The sequence below is a fragment of the Struthio camelus genome, chromosome 2, assembly GCF_040807025.1.
Source record: "Struthio camelus isolate bStrCam1 chromosome 2, bStrCam1.hap1, whole genome shotgun sequence".
Classification (NCBI taxonomy): domain Eukaryota; kingdom Metazoa; phylum Chordata; class Aves; order Struthioniformes; family Struthionidae; genus Struthio; species Struthio camelus.
The window spans coordinates 121,594,440-121,609,526 of record NC_090943.1 but is presented as its reverse complement, the minus strand read 5'-3'; the positions used below and the strand labels follow the sequence as shown (position 1 = coordinate 121,609,526).

General features: G+C 44.0%; 1 protein-coding gene across 4 annotated transcripts; it reads right to left on the bottom strand.

The window, feature by feature from the left end:
• Window positions 1-298: 298 nt before the first annotated feature.
• LOC104139076 (histamine H3 receptor) lies at window positions 299-15,058 on the bottom strand. Of its 4 annotated transcripts, none has more exons than XM_068932394.1 (4): window positions 15,041-15,058; window positions 10,693-10,963; window positions 7,197-7,363; window positions 299-5,510 (listed from the first exon to the last, which is right to left on the bottom strand). In XM_068932394.1, exons 2-4 carry the CDS (start codon window positions 10,937-10,939, stop codon window positions 4,731-4,733), a joined length of 1,194 nt encoding a protein of 397 aa, XP_068788495.1. In that variant the 5' UTR covers window positions 10,940-10,963; window positions 15,041-15,058; the 3' UTR covers window positions 299-4,730. The 4 variants fall into 4 exon arrangements, with proteins under 4 accessions (XP_068788495.1, XP_068788494.1, XP_068788492.1 ...); XM_068932393.1 differs by lacking the exon at window positions 15,041-15,058 and adding an exon at window positions 11,572-15,015; XM_068932391.1 differs by lacking the exon at window positions 15,041-15,058 and adding an exon at window positions 11,409-15,014.
• Between the last annotated feature and the right edge of the window lie 29 nt (window positions 15,059-15,087).

Genomic DNA, 15,087 nt, shown 5'->3' with positions numbered 1-15,087 from the left:
AATAAAATAACGGCTTTGTCCTTGGCCGTCATTCTCCTGACATTGAACTTATATCCATGCTTCTACCTGCAAGTGTATGAACGATCCTCCTTCCTCAAAACATTAAACCTGAATCCTATTGGGCAAGACTATTCCCAAAAAGCTAACCATCCATCACTATTTCCTAGTATTTTAAACCTCACAAAATGTCCAAATTGAGATTCTTATCTTCCCTTTGAGTTTATAAAAATAATAACACTTACGTATTTATTTCCTGAATTCTCTGTATTATTTTATTTTCAGTTCATACACCGTACTTCATGATGAGTATCTTCAGCAAAGTTCTGTTTAAAAAATAGGTTTTTGAAGTAGTTCCTGTCAATTCTTTCAGTTCCCAGCTTACATTAGAGAGATAACACTTACTACAACATTAGTGAATACATATTTAATTTGTGTAGGTAGCCAAGTTTACACTGTCACACAGTACAGCAGGACAAATGACTGTGATTAAGTGGCACTTCAACCCAGAAGGAGAACATTAAAAGGATTGTTAAGTAAAACACATTAACATGGATTTGCATTAAAGTTGTAAGATAAATGGGATACCCACTACTATTCACATTTCTTTAGTATTTATTCCTTCATTCATTTGTCAGCCTTATACTTACTGGTAGCGTTAAGAAAAGAAACTGTTTGTATTTTAAAGAGTTACACCCACTTATTTTAGTAAGGAATCAAGTACGTGAAAATACCAGAATTCTGTAACTAAATGACTTAAACATTTTGGAAGCTGAATATTAAAAGGAGTTTACTCCTCCTCTGTCTCACTAATTCACCACACATACTATGGGTAGCCATTAAGGTAAGTCATTTTTTTGCCTCCCAGAGAAAACTGAACACATCATTAGTGTGTAATACATTTACTCATTTATCACAACCTCCAACAAAGGGCTTGTAAAAGAAATAGCAGGTGTACGAAGGAGGAGAAATGAGATAGAATATTCCCATTTAACCTATTTCTGAATTATTTGAATTGCTTCGTCACTGGCACATTGAACTAAATGGGGTTTTGCTCACGTGGAGTTGAGTTGGTCCTCATGCATTATACCATATTTGGAAATGAGAAAGGCCTGCAAGACCTACATCTCTCACAAGGTGGGTTTCCATTTCACTGGGAGTCAGGAAAGGATTCAGAGGGGCTACAAAGTATTGGTGCTGTTCTGCCTGCTGTACACGCGTCCTCCTGGGAGGGCAGCAGCAGAATTTCTCCTCTCTCGTTATAACTGTAAAAACTCAGGAAAAGTAAGTGATTCACTCTCTAATGAGCAGCGTAGCTCTTTCACAGAGAGAGAAGGTGTGTTCTTCTCTCTCTCAGCACGGGATGCTTTAAGCCAGGCCCCACTCACAGAATCTCAGAGAATGGCCAAGGTTGGAAGGGACCTCTGGAGATCATCTAGTCCAACCTCCCTGCTCAACCAGGGTCCTCTAGAGCACGTTGCCCAGCATTGCATCCAGGCAGGTTTTGAGTATCTCCAGAGAAAGACTCCACAGCCTCTCTGGGCAACCTGTGCCAGTGCTCACTCACCCTCACAGGAAAGAAGTTTTTCCTCAGGTTCAGGCAGAACTTCTTGTGTCTCAGTTTATGCTTGTTGCCTCTCATCCTATCGCTGGGCACCACGGAGAAGAGTCTGGGCCCATCCTCTTGATACCCTCCCTTCAGACACTTATACACATTGATCAGATCCCCCCCTCAGTCTTCTCTTCTCCGGGCTCAACAGGCCCAGCTCCCTCAGCCTTTCTTCAGAGGAAATGCTCCAGTCCCTTCATCATCTTTGTAGCCCTCCGCTGGACTTGTTCCACTAGCTCCATCTCTCTCTTGTACTGGGGAGCCCAGAACTGGACACAGGACTCCAGGGGAGGCCTCCCCAGGGCTGAGCAGAGGAGGAGAATCACCTCCCTCCACCTGCTGGCAACACTCTGCCTAATGCACCCCAGGATCCCACTGGCCTTCTTGGCCACAAGGGCACATTGCTGGCTCGTGCTTAACTTGGTGTCCACCAGCACTCCCAGGTCCTTCTCTGCTGAGCTGCCTTCCAGCAGGTCAACCCCCAGCCTGTACTGGTGCATGGGGTTATCCTTCCCTAGGTGCAGGACCCTGCGCTTGCCTTTCTTGAACTTCATGAGGTTCCTCTCTGCCCAACTCTCCAGCCTGTCCAGGTCCCTCTGAATGGCAGCACAGCCCTTCCCCTCAGTTTAGTATCATCAGTATCAGTTGCTGAGAGTGCACTCTGTCCCTTCCTCCAGGTCATCGAGGAATACATTGAACAAGACTGGACCCAGTCCTGACCCCTGGGGGACACTGCTGGCTACAGGCCTCCAACTAGACTCTGTGCCACTGACCACAACCCTCTGAATTCTGCCATCCAGCCAGTTCTCAATCCACCTCACTGTCCACTCATTTAACCCACACTCCTGAGTTTACCCCTCAGATGTGATGGGAGACAGGGTCAAAAGCCTTGCTGAAGTCCAGGTAGACAACATCCACCGCTCTGCCCTCGTCTACCCAGTCAGTCATTCCATCCTAGAAGGCTATCAGATTGGTCAAGCATGATTTCCCTTTGGTGAATCCATGCTGACTACTCCTGATCACCTTCTTGTCCTCCACATGCTTAAGGATGACCTCCAGCATGAGCTGTTCCATCCCCTTTCCAGGGATGGAGGTGAGGCTGACAGGCCTGTAGTTTCCTGGCTCCTCCTTCTCGCCCTTTTGGAAGACTACGGTGACACTGGCTTTCTTCCGGTCCTCAGGCACCTCTCCTGTTCTCCAGGACCTTTCCAAGGTGATGGAGAGTGGCCTAGCAATGACATCCACCAGCTCCCTCAGCGCTCGTGGGTGCATCCCATCGGGGCCCATTGGATTTGTGGACGTCAGGTTTGGACAAACGATCTCTAACCCGATCCTCCTCGACCAAGGGAGAGTCTTCCTTTCTCCAGCCTTCCTCTCTTGTCCCCAGGGTCTGGAATTCCTGAGGGCTGGCCTTAGCAGTGAAGACTGAAGCAAAGAAGGCATTCAGCAGCTCTGCCTTCTCTGTCTCCTTTGTCACCAGGGCACCCGCCCCATTCAGCAGCGGGCCCACGTTTTTCCCTAGTCTTCCTTTTGCTCTTGATGTATTTGAGGAAACCCTTCGTGTTGTCCTTGACATCCCTTGCCAGATTTAATTCCTAATGGGCCTTAGTGTTCCTCATCGCATCCCTGCATTCTCTGACAACGTCCCTGTATTCCTCCCAAGTGGCCTGTCCCCTTGTCCACATTCTGTGTACTTCTTTCTTCTGTTGGAGTTTGGCCAGGAGCTCCTTATGCATGGAGGTCTCCTGCCCGCTTTGCCGAACTTCTTCCTCAGAGGGATGCACCGATCTTGAGCCTGGAGGAAGTGATGCTTGAATATTAACCAGCTTTCTTGGACCCCTCTTCCTTCTAGGGCCCTGTCCCATGAGATTCCCCTAAGTAGGTCCCTGAAGAGGCCAGAGTTAGCTCTCCTGAAGTCCAGCGTTGCAATCCTACTTATTGCCCTGCTTCCTCCTCACAGGATCCTGAACTCCACCATCTCATGGTCACTGCAGCCAAGGCTGCCCCCAACCTTCACATCTCCAACCAGTCCTTCTTTGTTTGTTAGTACACGGTCCAGGAGCACACCTTTCCTCGTTGGCTTCTCCACCACCTGAGTCAAGAAGTTATCATCAGTGCTCTTCAGGAACCTCCTGGACTGCTGTCTTTCTGTTGCCTAGCTGTTGTCTTTCCAGCAGATGTCACGGTGGTTGAAGTCTCCCATGAGAACGAGGGCCTGTGATCATGAGGCTACTTCCCCCTGCTCAGGGCTGGGCTGATGCTCTTGTGGTGGTGCAATCAGACAGGATCCAAGGAGGTCACATATTCCCGAAGTCTGCAAGATGCTCTGTTGGGTTATTCAGTCACAGATACATTCCCGACCGTGGTCAGCATGCTGCTCCCTATGGGCCTGGCCTTGATTTCTATAACAGTTTTGAATAGGAAATGCTACTCTTTTCCATGATCTTTCAAAACTATAGCTGTAGAAGGCTTGTTTCTTAAAGAATAGCTGAAGATATGCATAAATGCCTTACAGCTCTGAATTCTCCACCACTTCATCTCATCAGGTATGCAGATTAATGCCTTTCTCCAGAGAACATCTTCATTAAGATCTTTAAAAGTAGTCCCTGTGTTGTCCTTGATGTCTAAGAATCATGAAAGAAAGGAATCCTGCCATGTGTCTGACAACAGAAATCATAAATTAACTGAATATTTTACAGTAAGAAAAAAATTGCTTCTGAATGCAGTATAAACTGTTCAAAAAAAAAAAAAGAGAAAAGAGAAGATGCTGCCTTTTGAATACTACTGACCTTATAGCAAATAACCATCTTTATTGCATTATTAACTAATACCATCCATGAACACGAATATAAGCTGTACTATTATTGAAAACAGTATCTTTAACAACCAGAATGAAGATAGTGTGACTGGTCTGATAGGGTAAGTCAAGGTAAGGTTTGAAGATAGAGGCAATATCTTTTATCTGGCCAATTGAAATAGCTGGGGAAAGTACACTTTGTTTGTCCAACCTTTCTAATCTATTGAAAGATATTGCATCTACTTACAGACCTTGGCCTCTTGCATCCCTCATTCAGTATAGCTACAGCTGCTCTTCAGCTGTAAATCTGTACAGTTTTTTTTCCTTCTAAAAAGAGCTTGATCTCAATGTTGAAAGCTTTTTGGGACATAATATTTTCATGAAAGCCATTCGAAACTTCATGTGACAGAGAGGGTAGAGAAATGGGTTCAAAGCAGAATTGAGCCACAAAAGCCAAAAGGTAATTTCATACAAGGAGTTATGGACACACGTTCCTTGGCAGGCTCCACGAATAATCATTAGTAACGTATACGGGGCCCAGCAGACGGCAAAGACGCACACAATTATGGCAAGCGACTTCGCAATTTTCTTGTCCTGCTGCAGTTTTGAGCTGGTCTTTGCATGGAAAGAAGCAGAAAGATCATTCTCTGGGGTTACAGAATTGCCTCTGGATGGAGATGAACTTTCAGTTACCAAAGACACTTTCTTTGGCCTCATAGAGGAAGAAACACTGTCCTCTGCTTCTGAAGACGACACTCCTTGCCTTGGCAAGAGGCAAGTTCTCCAAGACAGGCTGCTGCTCTTCGGAGGTTCACCCTCCTGCATGCTGCCATGTCTCTGGCGCTTCTGGATATTCTGGAAGATGTGCACGTTGAAATAGCTCACCAAGAGCAGTGGCACAAAGAACTCCAAGGTGGAGGCACACAGGAGGAAGTACCAGTTGCTGAAGAACTCAGCATGGCACTGCTCCTCCGCGACCACGCTGTAGCCGGCCACACGCTCCCAGAAGAGAACCGCCGGGCAGTAGAGGAGGAAGGCCAAGACCCAGATGGCCACCATCTTCACAACAGGGTTGGAGGCCGCTCCCTGCTGGACTCTGTAAGATACCTGTGAGAAAAAAAGAAAAATGTCATACCCTTAGAGAAACGTTTGGAACTCACAAAAGTACCAGCAAAGGAGCTGAGCATGCTACTTGGTAACTTAGAGCTACAGCTATGCTGAGCAGCTGAAGCTCACCCAGGAATGTCCTCAGTTGTGTTCAATTTGTTGATGTTAACATAACATAGGGGTGTCTCTCTACATGGTTAATGTAACGGTGCTAGGGTCCAGGCAATGAAACATGATCATCCATCAGTGTCAGAAATATCTCCTAATTTGAAATGCCTTGTTTGTGACATCTGCAGCCTGAGCTGCCAGTGTAATTAGCATTTTACAGTTGCTCAGAGCATGACTCCCATTCACTGACAAGTGCACTGCCTTTTTACAGCATTTTACAAGGAAATAGGGCTGTACACATAAAAGTAGTCAACAGAAAATGTGCCACATATATTTAACAGCCACCTTTGAAAAAATGCATTTACTGCATAGATCATGAGGAGGTAGGGATAGACTCCAGTTCTGCAGGGCAGCCTTTAGCTGATAAAGCCATGAAATCACCCTTTTTTTTCCTTCTCCTCCCAGCTCCTGGCCCAGCACACATTTTCCACTATATCACTTAGAACAGGCAGATATCTTACAGCTCTCATACCCTGCTCCATCACTGTGACAGGATGTTAGGATGAATCTATAATTCTGGGAGCTAAGATAGATAGACATCCAGTTGAAAAAAAAAGTATGAATGAATCTCATTAAAGACTATCATATAGATGTCCGTAGGTCTTAATTGCATTTGTGCAGGTGCTGTTCATTTGGCACTTCGTAAAAGCTTGCTCTTAATTTGGCACTTTGTAAAAGCTGATGCTTTGGCTTTCCAATGTAATGTTTCTTAAATGTAAAATGTTTAGGTGTTTAATTTCTCAGACTTTTTCCTCGAAATAAAATTAAATAACATAAAATAATAACATTTAATAAAAACAATGCAAGTATAATAGTGTAAATTATTATAATTAATTAAAACAAAAGCTGAAATGTATCATAAGATATCCTATTGACATTCTCATAGATCACTAAAGAGCTGGAATCTTTAGCTCTCCCACACTTTTCTCTACCATTTAAGCTAATAGAATTACTGGAAAGAAAAACTGACCTCTATCCTTTGCATGAATTAAGACGTAAGGCACACATAAGGTGCTCTGCAAAAAGCAGAGCATGCATCTGAAGTTTTGAGTTCTGTTCCAGATGCTGAGAAGAGTTGATTCCTGCATATCCCCAGTGTCCTTCACTGGCCTATCCCCAGTGCCTTTTTCTTCCATGTTTGATTTTAGGTCCAACCCAAAACCACAGTTTACTTCAAACTTCCTCTTTCCTTAGCCTTTTTTTTGCCAGACTCCTGCCTTCCCTTTTTCACCCCGCAGACTGTTTTTTTTAGTAGCACAACAGCAGCCTGTAGCAAGAATAGGGAGAAAAGAGCTGTTCAAGTGACTTTGGCTCAGCGCAGAATATTCACCTCATTTACCTGCAAAAATCTAACAATTTCCACATGCCAGCACATTTTTGAGAGCTCTTCCCTTGATTAAATTTGGGCCTATTCTTACTAATACAGCGAGGGTTATATCACTAATATCAAGATTTGGCCTTGCCACATCCCACATTTTTGAGACAAAAATTCAGAGAGGCTATAAACAGAGTACTTACAGCTTTAGTAACAGATAGGAAACGGTCATAGCTGATAAGAACAATGTTAAATACTGAAGCCGTGCACAGAAGATAGTCCATAAGTAGCCAGATCTTGCAGACTCCTCTTCCCAATAGCCATTTCCCTGTGAGGCTGTAAGGGATGTACAGAGGTATGCAGAATGCACCTATGGAAAGCAACCGCAAAGACACAATGCAGTTGTTGAAATCAGGATTGCAAATGGTACTCATGGAAGCAGAGAGTCAGTATTTTGGTATTAAGTTAAAAAGAAATACTAATAAGATACCAATAATTTATACTAGCAGTAATTTATATATGGAAATTCTTAAATTCTCATGAAATCTGAAGATGACTTTCTGTATATTAAATCTCAGTAAATTTGTATATGCTGACTGTTAGGAATAAGCTTAGGGCAAATCAGCAAAGAAGGATCTGCTGAAGAAGAAAACTGCAATCTAACCAACTTTATAGACTCTAAAGATACGTAACTTGTGCTCAGCATGTATGCACTGTGGTTATGCTTAGAGATGTAACCTTATTACTGTACATCCTACAATCTTTTACCTGAATTAGAGTTTTTTCATGTGAGATTAGTTAGCATTTCTTAGTTAGCATTTCTAAGTTAGCAAAAATACAGTGGAGAGTTTGTGTGACATCTGTAAACCTACCAAAGATAGAGTAGTCACAGCAGAGATATGAAACTCTCCTTAAGTGATGTTTTAAATCATGCTGGTTCTCCAGCTGAGATAACTCCGATAATTATTTTTTGTTTGGTTGTGATTAGCTTTTGTCCAAAAGGCCAAGAAACAAAGAAATTTAGCCAATGAGAGAAACAAGTCAATACTTACCCTAATACGGGAGAAAGGTTGGTTGGTTAATAGAGATTGAAATTCTTGCAATTAAAGAGGTGTTAAACACAAAGAAAATAACAAAATAAAACAGAAAGGATGAAAATCCACCAAACTTTCTCTCTCTGAAATCAGGTAGTACTTCATACTGTTGCAAAGTGCTGAAATGTAGGTGCTTGCAAATGTAAAAAGTTTACATATTGCTACCAGTAGAGTTGGCCATTAATTTCTCCTTTCTCTATTTAGCAGGAAACAGAAATTCTCTTGCCATAGGTGAAGAAAAGTTTCTACTAATCATCGCTAATTTGCTGACAGATATATTATTTTTGTATCACCTATTGCAATACAAATAAAGTTCAAGTAAGGAGTTGCCTTTAGGCAGAATACCAAAACATTGCTTTCCACTTATCCACTTATCTTTCCATTGCTTTGAACTATTTTCATGGGTAAGTCATGGTTTTGTTTTATTTTTAAGCTAGTAATTCAGCAACTTCTTTCTTAAAATGTAGTTTTACCACCCCTTATATTCTTTCAAAAGTATGGTGCAATATCTGATGCTCCATGCCTGAAATAGCTGTTCCACTAGAGACAAATACAGAACTACACCTTCGAGCACCTTTGAGATCCGTTGTAAGCTTTTCAGATTATTATTTTTTAATATGTCAGCTGAAGATGACCAGATCTTAAAATTTACTCATCATATTCAGGCTGGTGTGGTCCACTGACAATAATCGTCTTTGGGGCAATGAGTTTATAACAATGGCTGCTATCAACAGGCACGTGCATGCAGCACTTTCAATAGCAATGACTTGTCTTAAAATATATTTGAAATACAAGCAGAATCACTCCTGTACAAAATACTCATTTTTCAGAGTTGCTGATGACAGCTACTGTTCTCACCATCTTCAATGCGATCAACCAGCATTTGGCATCACGTCAAAAATAATCTCTGAATTTAGCTATAGATATAACTATAGATGCAAGAACCAGACTTTAAGCATTTATATTTGAAACTGTTCTCACTTTTACTAATAAGAGGATAAAGAAGACATGAGTCACACTGTCTGGAAAGATTCCAGTTCCCTAAGAAATTGAAAAAACACAGCAGTTTCAGAAAATAAAGCATTTTCTGACTGATCGCAGAGATGAAGGCCCAGATTTAGGTGGTCTATAGGCCTACAAAATACCGAAACCAACCATTTCCTCTTGGCTGACTTAAGACTCCCTGAGGCACCAGCTACAAACAAGAACCGATATGAAAGGTGAGATTTAAAATTTCTTGACTAAATTGTAAAATTCAAGGAGAGACAGGCTTTTGCAGAAGACCTGAGCAATGGAGTGGCAGTTCTAGCCACCTGCATGTAGGGAGCAGGAAAACAAAGGTTTCAGCACATGCATCATTTAGTTTCTGCTCCAGGGGGTGAGCTCCAGAATTAGGGACTGCCTTTCATAAATTGCATAAATAAAGCAAAGTCTTAGAGGCTAAACTAATGTGCTTCACTATTCAGCACTGAATGAGAAATAGTACTTCTGAAGAGTATTGCTAGAAGCAGTGTAGATCAATGAGGATGCTACTTCCCTCCTTGTGGTTCGATGAATACTGGTCTCTGTGACTGCCTGAAAAAGAAGCACTTGTGTGCAGAAATACCAATTTGCTCGCCTCAAGTCAAGAGAAGAAGATTTTTATAATATTTCTCAAGATGCAGTTACTACTTCTGCTCCTAGGACCTAGAGTTAAAAACTTGTGATCCTGTACTGAAGCTGCTACATTAAAAGAGCCAGGCAGACCTCACTGGAAAGCCTTCTAAAAATCAGTTTTCTGCGCTTTTGAACTTGCTTAGGAACCTAACTCGTTTCCTTTTTGCTGGGACATCTGCCTCTGGATGATGCTTGCGCAAAGCTTTCTCTGCTGCACTGGTTCCTGGCTTGGACCCTGAAGGCGTGCTGCAGAATGCATTCCCACCACCCACCTCCTGTCCTGGCATTGCCCTCTGCTACTGGCCTTACTGTACATCCATGGGCAACTCTCTGGTACTTCTGCAATGACATTATGGGAAGAGGGGGTTAATAAGGAAAACAGATGGGAGTAGACAGTTGCTGGCATCAGGACAATCCATCTGCTCCACAGCTTGCCCTTCAGTTGCATCCAGTAAAAAGAACAAATGGTAGAGCGCTTTTGCTATAGTATAATACTTTAATAAGTGATTAGTACTATGTAGAGAAGTAATTCATTTACTTTGATGTAACACATGTAGATGTCTCAGAACATAGTTATATTGTCAAATGTGAGGTTATTCTGAAAGTCTGCAATGAATAATTTAACAGGAGGAGTAGGTTAAATCAGAACAACTAGCGCACAACCTCTTTCCTCCAGTCAGTATTCACACATAGTAGTTGCTCCTTTTTTCTGAAGCAATAACATTAAAAGTATTTATATGACAATGGATGTATTCCTCATTATAATACATTTCTGAGAAATAACAGACTGCTAAAACACTTAATGAAGTTTCCACCATTCCTTGTCCCTCCCCTAGACACACAGCTGGGAAATACTGCTCTTAGAAGAAACCACCCAGCAAAATGCACCCCTGCTTCTCTTAACATTACTAGAGAACAAACACTCCATGCCTTCACGGTTGCAACTTACCCACTGCAAAGTCAGAAATAGCAAGATTGAGAAAGAAATAATTGCTCCGATGCCTGAGGTTTCTGTCCGTTATGAAAGCAAGGATCACCAAGGCGTTCCCAAGGACTGTGATCAGAGCTAGCAACACCATAAGGACAGCCAGGAGCACCAACACACCCAGCGAAAACTCCGAGCTCGATGGCTGTGGGGACACGGTCTCGTTACACGTTCCAGTCGTTTGCAGAGCTGCAGCGCTGCTGTTGTGCATGCTGTGCGTCCAGGTCAGTTCACTCTAGGAAGAAACTCACATCTGGCAGATTTATCCAAAAGACTGAGACAAGTATATTAACAGCATGGGTTGAATACAGAAACATCCCAAAAAATCACAATATCAGAATAATGGACCTCAAGCTTTCCAGGTTATTACATCTGGACTTGCTAATTCTCCTTGATCTGAAGGCACCTTTTTGCCTGAAGACGAAACCTTTAAAAAGACTCCCCATAAGCAGTACTAAGTGTACACTCTTAAAATAAATTATCTGCTTCTCTCTTCAAGGCTGATCCTTATCTTCTGAGGTTGAAAAGTTAGTCTGAAAACAACTCTCTTCAAAGACAAGCAGTTTGCATATTAGCATTATGTAAGCATTTTTAAACAGTGAATTCTCTTGAAGCTAAAAACAGAATTCATTTTCACTTCCCTAGTGGTCAACAGAATGTAAATGATAAATTTCTCTTACCGTAAAATGTAGAAATTGTTGTACCTGCTGTTATATCACGTACTGAATTATCGAATTAAAACACAGAGATGTATATTTCTTAATGCTGATAATTAAAGTACCTCTAAAATTCAAGCTTACACATAGAAGAAGTATCACCAGTATCTTCTGAACTCATACAAACCAGCACGCAAGTGTAGCCCTAGACACCGAAGATCAACCACGTGTGCTTTGGAGGACCCTGTAGGCTTGGCCTATTTAATCCTTAGCTTCCCAGGTAATTTCAGGTAATCCCCCACACCACCAAATGTCAAACTCTTAGTCCTTTGCAGTTGTGAGAGGGCACATCCTTCCTCCTCATCATTTCATTTACTTTGGCAAGAGTGACACAGAAGTTGGCAGGCCGTGACTCATGCCCATGGCTCACCAGTTCCATAGCACCACAGGACAGGCTACAGACGCTTTTTCAGACTGAGGCTGTAATGCTGAGTGCTTGACAAGACATAGGGCAAGAAACAAGGAAAGAGAGATGTACGTGGATGGGCTGGGGGGAGGAGAGGCACGGTGCTGCAGGACAAAGGGGAATATATTGTAAAGAGCAATTAAGAGTGATGGCATTGAATGACCTCTAGAAGAGGAAGAGGAGAGGTATTGTGCCCTGGGAAGAGGTCAGAAAGATGACCTCTCGCTGGAGGAGGTGTCAGAGCCAGCTGAGACTCAACCAAGCACTCACACAAGGAGAAAAGGAAAGTAATAGCTATCAGGGACATCCCTGCAGGGGATAGGGGCACCCCTCTACCAACGTGACATCTTGGGGGGTTGCTGGAGAAACAAATAGGAGGAACTAGAGTTCTGTGTGCCATCACAAAGCCACAACATTGCTGGAATGACAGACATGGTGAGACAGTTCACATGACTTGCATGCTGCAAGGGACGGATAGAAGCATGCCAGGAAAGACAGACAGAGAGGGCAAGGAGGGGGAGTTTCCTTCCATGTGCAGGAGCAGGTTGAATGTATGGAGCTCTTTTATGGGATAGACAACAGTTTGGTTGCGATTTTGTGGGTCAGGGTCAGAGGAGAGGACAGTGACATGGGGGACATCATGATGGGAGTGTGTTACAGACCACCCAAACAGGGTGAGGAAGAGGATGAAGTCTTCTTTAAGCAAGTCAAGGAAGCCTCTGGATCACAGACCCTGTTACTTGTGGAGGACTTTAACCTCCATGACATCTGCTGGAAGGCCAACACAGCAGAGTGCAAGCAGTCAAAAAGATTGCTGGATGGTGTCAGAATCAACTTTTTGATACAAGAATCGGATGACCACTGAAGGATGACACACAGCTGGATCTGCTATTCACTACCAAGGAGGAACTGGCTGGGGATGTGTAATCAATGGAGGCTTTGGTTGTGGGGATCATGAGGTAGTGGAGTTCCAGTTCCTAAAGGGGTGAGGAAGGAGAGTAGCAGAGTACAGACCCTGGACTTCAGGTGGGAAGACTTCGTGTACTCAGAAAACTGGTAGGGGGAATCCCATGAGAGACAACTCTAAAGAGCAAAGGAGCTCAGGAAACCTGCAGACCTTTAAGGACAGCATCCTCCAAACATAAAAATTGTCCATCCCAATTCTCAGGAAAAGAAGCAGACATATCAGCAGACTAGCTAAGGAGGGAACCCATGGCAGAGAAACAATACAAAAAGACAGCATAGAGAAGTTGGAAGCAAGAACAGGCTACAAAGGAGGAATTTAGAAATGTTGTCCACCCATGTAGACATGGTGCTAGGAAAGCTTGTAAAGGATGTCAAGGCCAATATAGAGGACTTCTATCACTACATTAGTATTAAAAGGCTGAACAATGAAAATGTGGCTCCACTGCTGAATGGGGGGGGTGATCTAGTGTCAGCAGACACAGATAAGGCTGAAGCACTCAATGCCTTCTTTGCCTCAGTCTTCACTGTCAGGGTCTCACAGGTCTCTGTGCTTAGTGAAAGAGTTCAAAGGAGAGATGGGCAGGGAGCATGTGAGAATACATTCAGGGATTACTTGAGAGAACTTGACACATATGAATCCATGGGACCCGCACCTAAGGGTGCTGAGAGAACTGGCTAATGTTCTTGCAAGGCTGCTCTTTGAAAGGTCATGGAGACCAGTGGAGGTCCACAACAGCTGGAGAAAGGCAAATGTCGCACTCATCTTCAAAAGAGGCCAAAAGAACAATCTAGGGAACTACAGGTTGGTCAGCCTCACTTTGGTCCCTGGGAAAGTTATAGAGCAAGTCCTTTTGGAATGCATTTCTGACCACTTGGAGGAAAAAAAGGTGATTGGGAACAGTCACTTTCGATTTACCAAGGGGTAATCATACCTGACCAATTTGACAGCCTTCTATGATAAAATGACCAGATTCATGGACAAGGGGAGAACAGTGGATGACATCTACCTTGACTTTAGGAAGGCTTTCGACACAGTATTCTTGTATCCAAGTTGGGAAGTTAGGGTCTGGATGGATGCACAAATAGGTGGATTAAAAAATAGCTGAATGGTCATGCTCAGAGAGCAGCGGTTAATGGATTTTTATTCTACCTGGAGGCCTGCGACAATTAGAGTACTGCAGGTGCCTACCCTGAGACCTGCCCTTTGTAAGATCTTTATTGATGATCTAGGGATGGTGACAAAGTACACTTTTTCAAATTTGAAGACAACACCAAACTGGATGGACCATTTAACATGCTCAATGCAAAGCTGCCATTCAGAGGGGCACAGGCTGGAGGGACAGGCAGATACCATTATGAGATTATGAACCTTATGAAATTGAACAAGGACAAATGGAAACTCCTGCACGTGGGAAGGAAAAGCCAGCCAATGAGACAGCACTAGCTGGCTGGAAGCAATGGCTGGCTGGGAGCAGCTCAGCTGAAAAGGACCCTGTAGGTGTGGGTAAACAGCAAGCTGAATATGAGCCAGCAATGTGCCCTGGCAGGAAAGAAGGCCAAAATGATTATCCTCTGTCGTGGAAGGTTTGGTTTAGGGGACAAAGTTAGGAGAGGTATAAGGTGTCAATCACCCTGTCCTTTTTGTGACCCTGGGTAGCCCATGGAAATCTCCCACTACCACAATTTAAAATCATTGGTGGAGGGCTAGTATGTTCCCTAAGAGCCCGTACCAGTCAGTCAGGCAGAATGTTCCCGAAGGAAGGCGGGTCTGCACGGCCGGCTGCAGACAGGCCCGCATTAAAATTGGGGATCGAAAACAGACCACTAAGAGTGGGGGGTCTAGAGAAATTTGACCAATCGCTTGCCTGCGGACCCAAAGTGGGATAGGGATAAAAGGGGCACACGTGAGCCCAGCAGCAGCTCTTGCGACAGTGATGGTGGAGGAGAGAAGAAGAGAGCTGAAATCACTGAAGCAGTGGGGAAGAAGCTGCCTCGGTGGCCTTTTTCAAGGCTCGAAGACGCCAGGCAGCCTTTCCCAAGGTTCCCCCCGCCACCGAGGGAAACTCCCCGCCCTGGCAGGCTGCAGGCAGGCAGCACCACCGTGCCCCCTGATCCGGGACGCTGGGTCAGGCAGCTGGGGATCCCCCCACCGCTACTAACACGGGTGGGCACGTGAGTACTCCCTTCCTGCCCGCTCCAGGGAGCAGGAACCGAAGCGGCACACCTGCTTGGCTGCAGCCTGCTCACTGCAGAGCGCGCGTGGTGGTGGCA

Excerpts from the sequence above, each read along its gene's own strand:
- LOC104139076 (XM_068932394.1), bottom strand. The coding sequence starts at position 10,939 with ATGCACAACAGCAGCGCTGCAGCTCTGCAAACGACTGGAACGTGTAAC. Across the intron at positions 7,364-10,692 it reads TATTTCTGACTTTGCAGTGG|GTGCATTCTGCATACCTCTG; the intron begins GTAAGTTGCAAC and ends TGCTTTCCATAG. Across the intron at positions 5,511-7,196 it reads TCCTATCTGTTACTAAAGCT|GTATCTTACAGAGTCCAGCA; the intron begins GTAAGTACTCTG and ends TTTTTCTCACAG.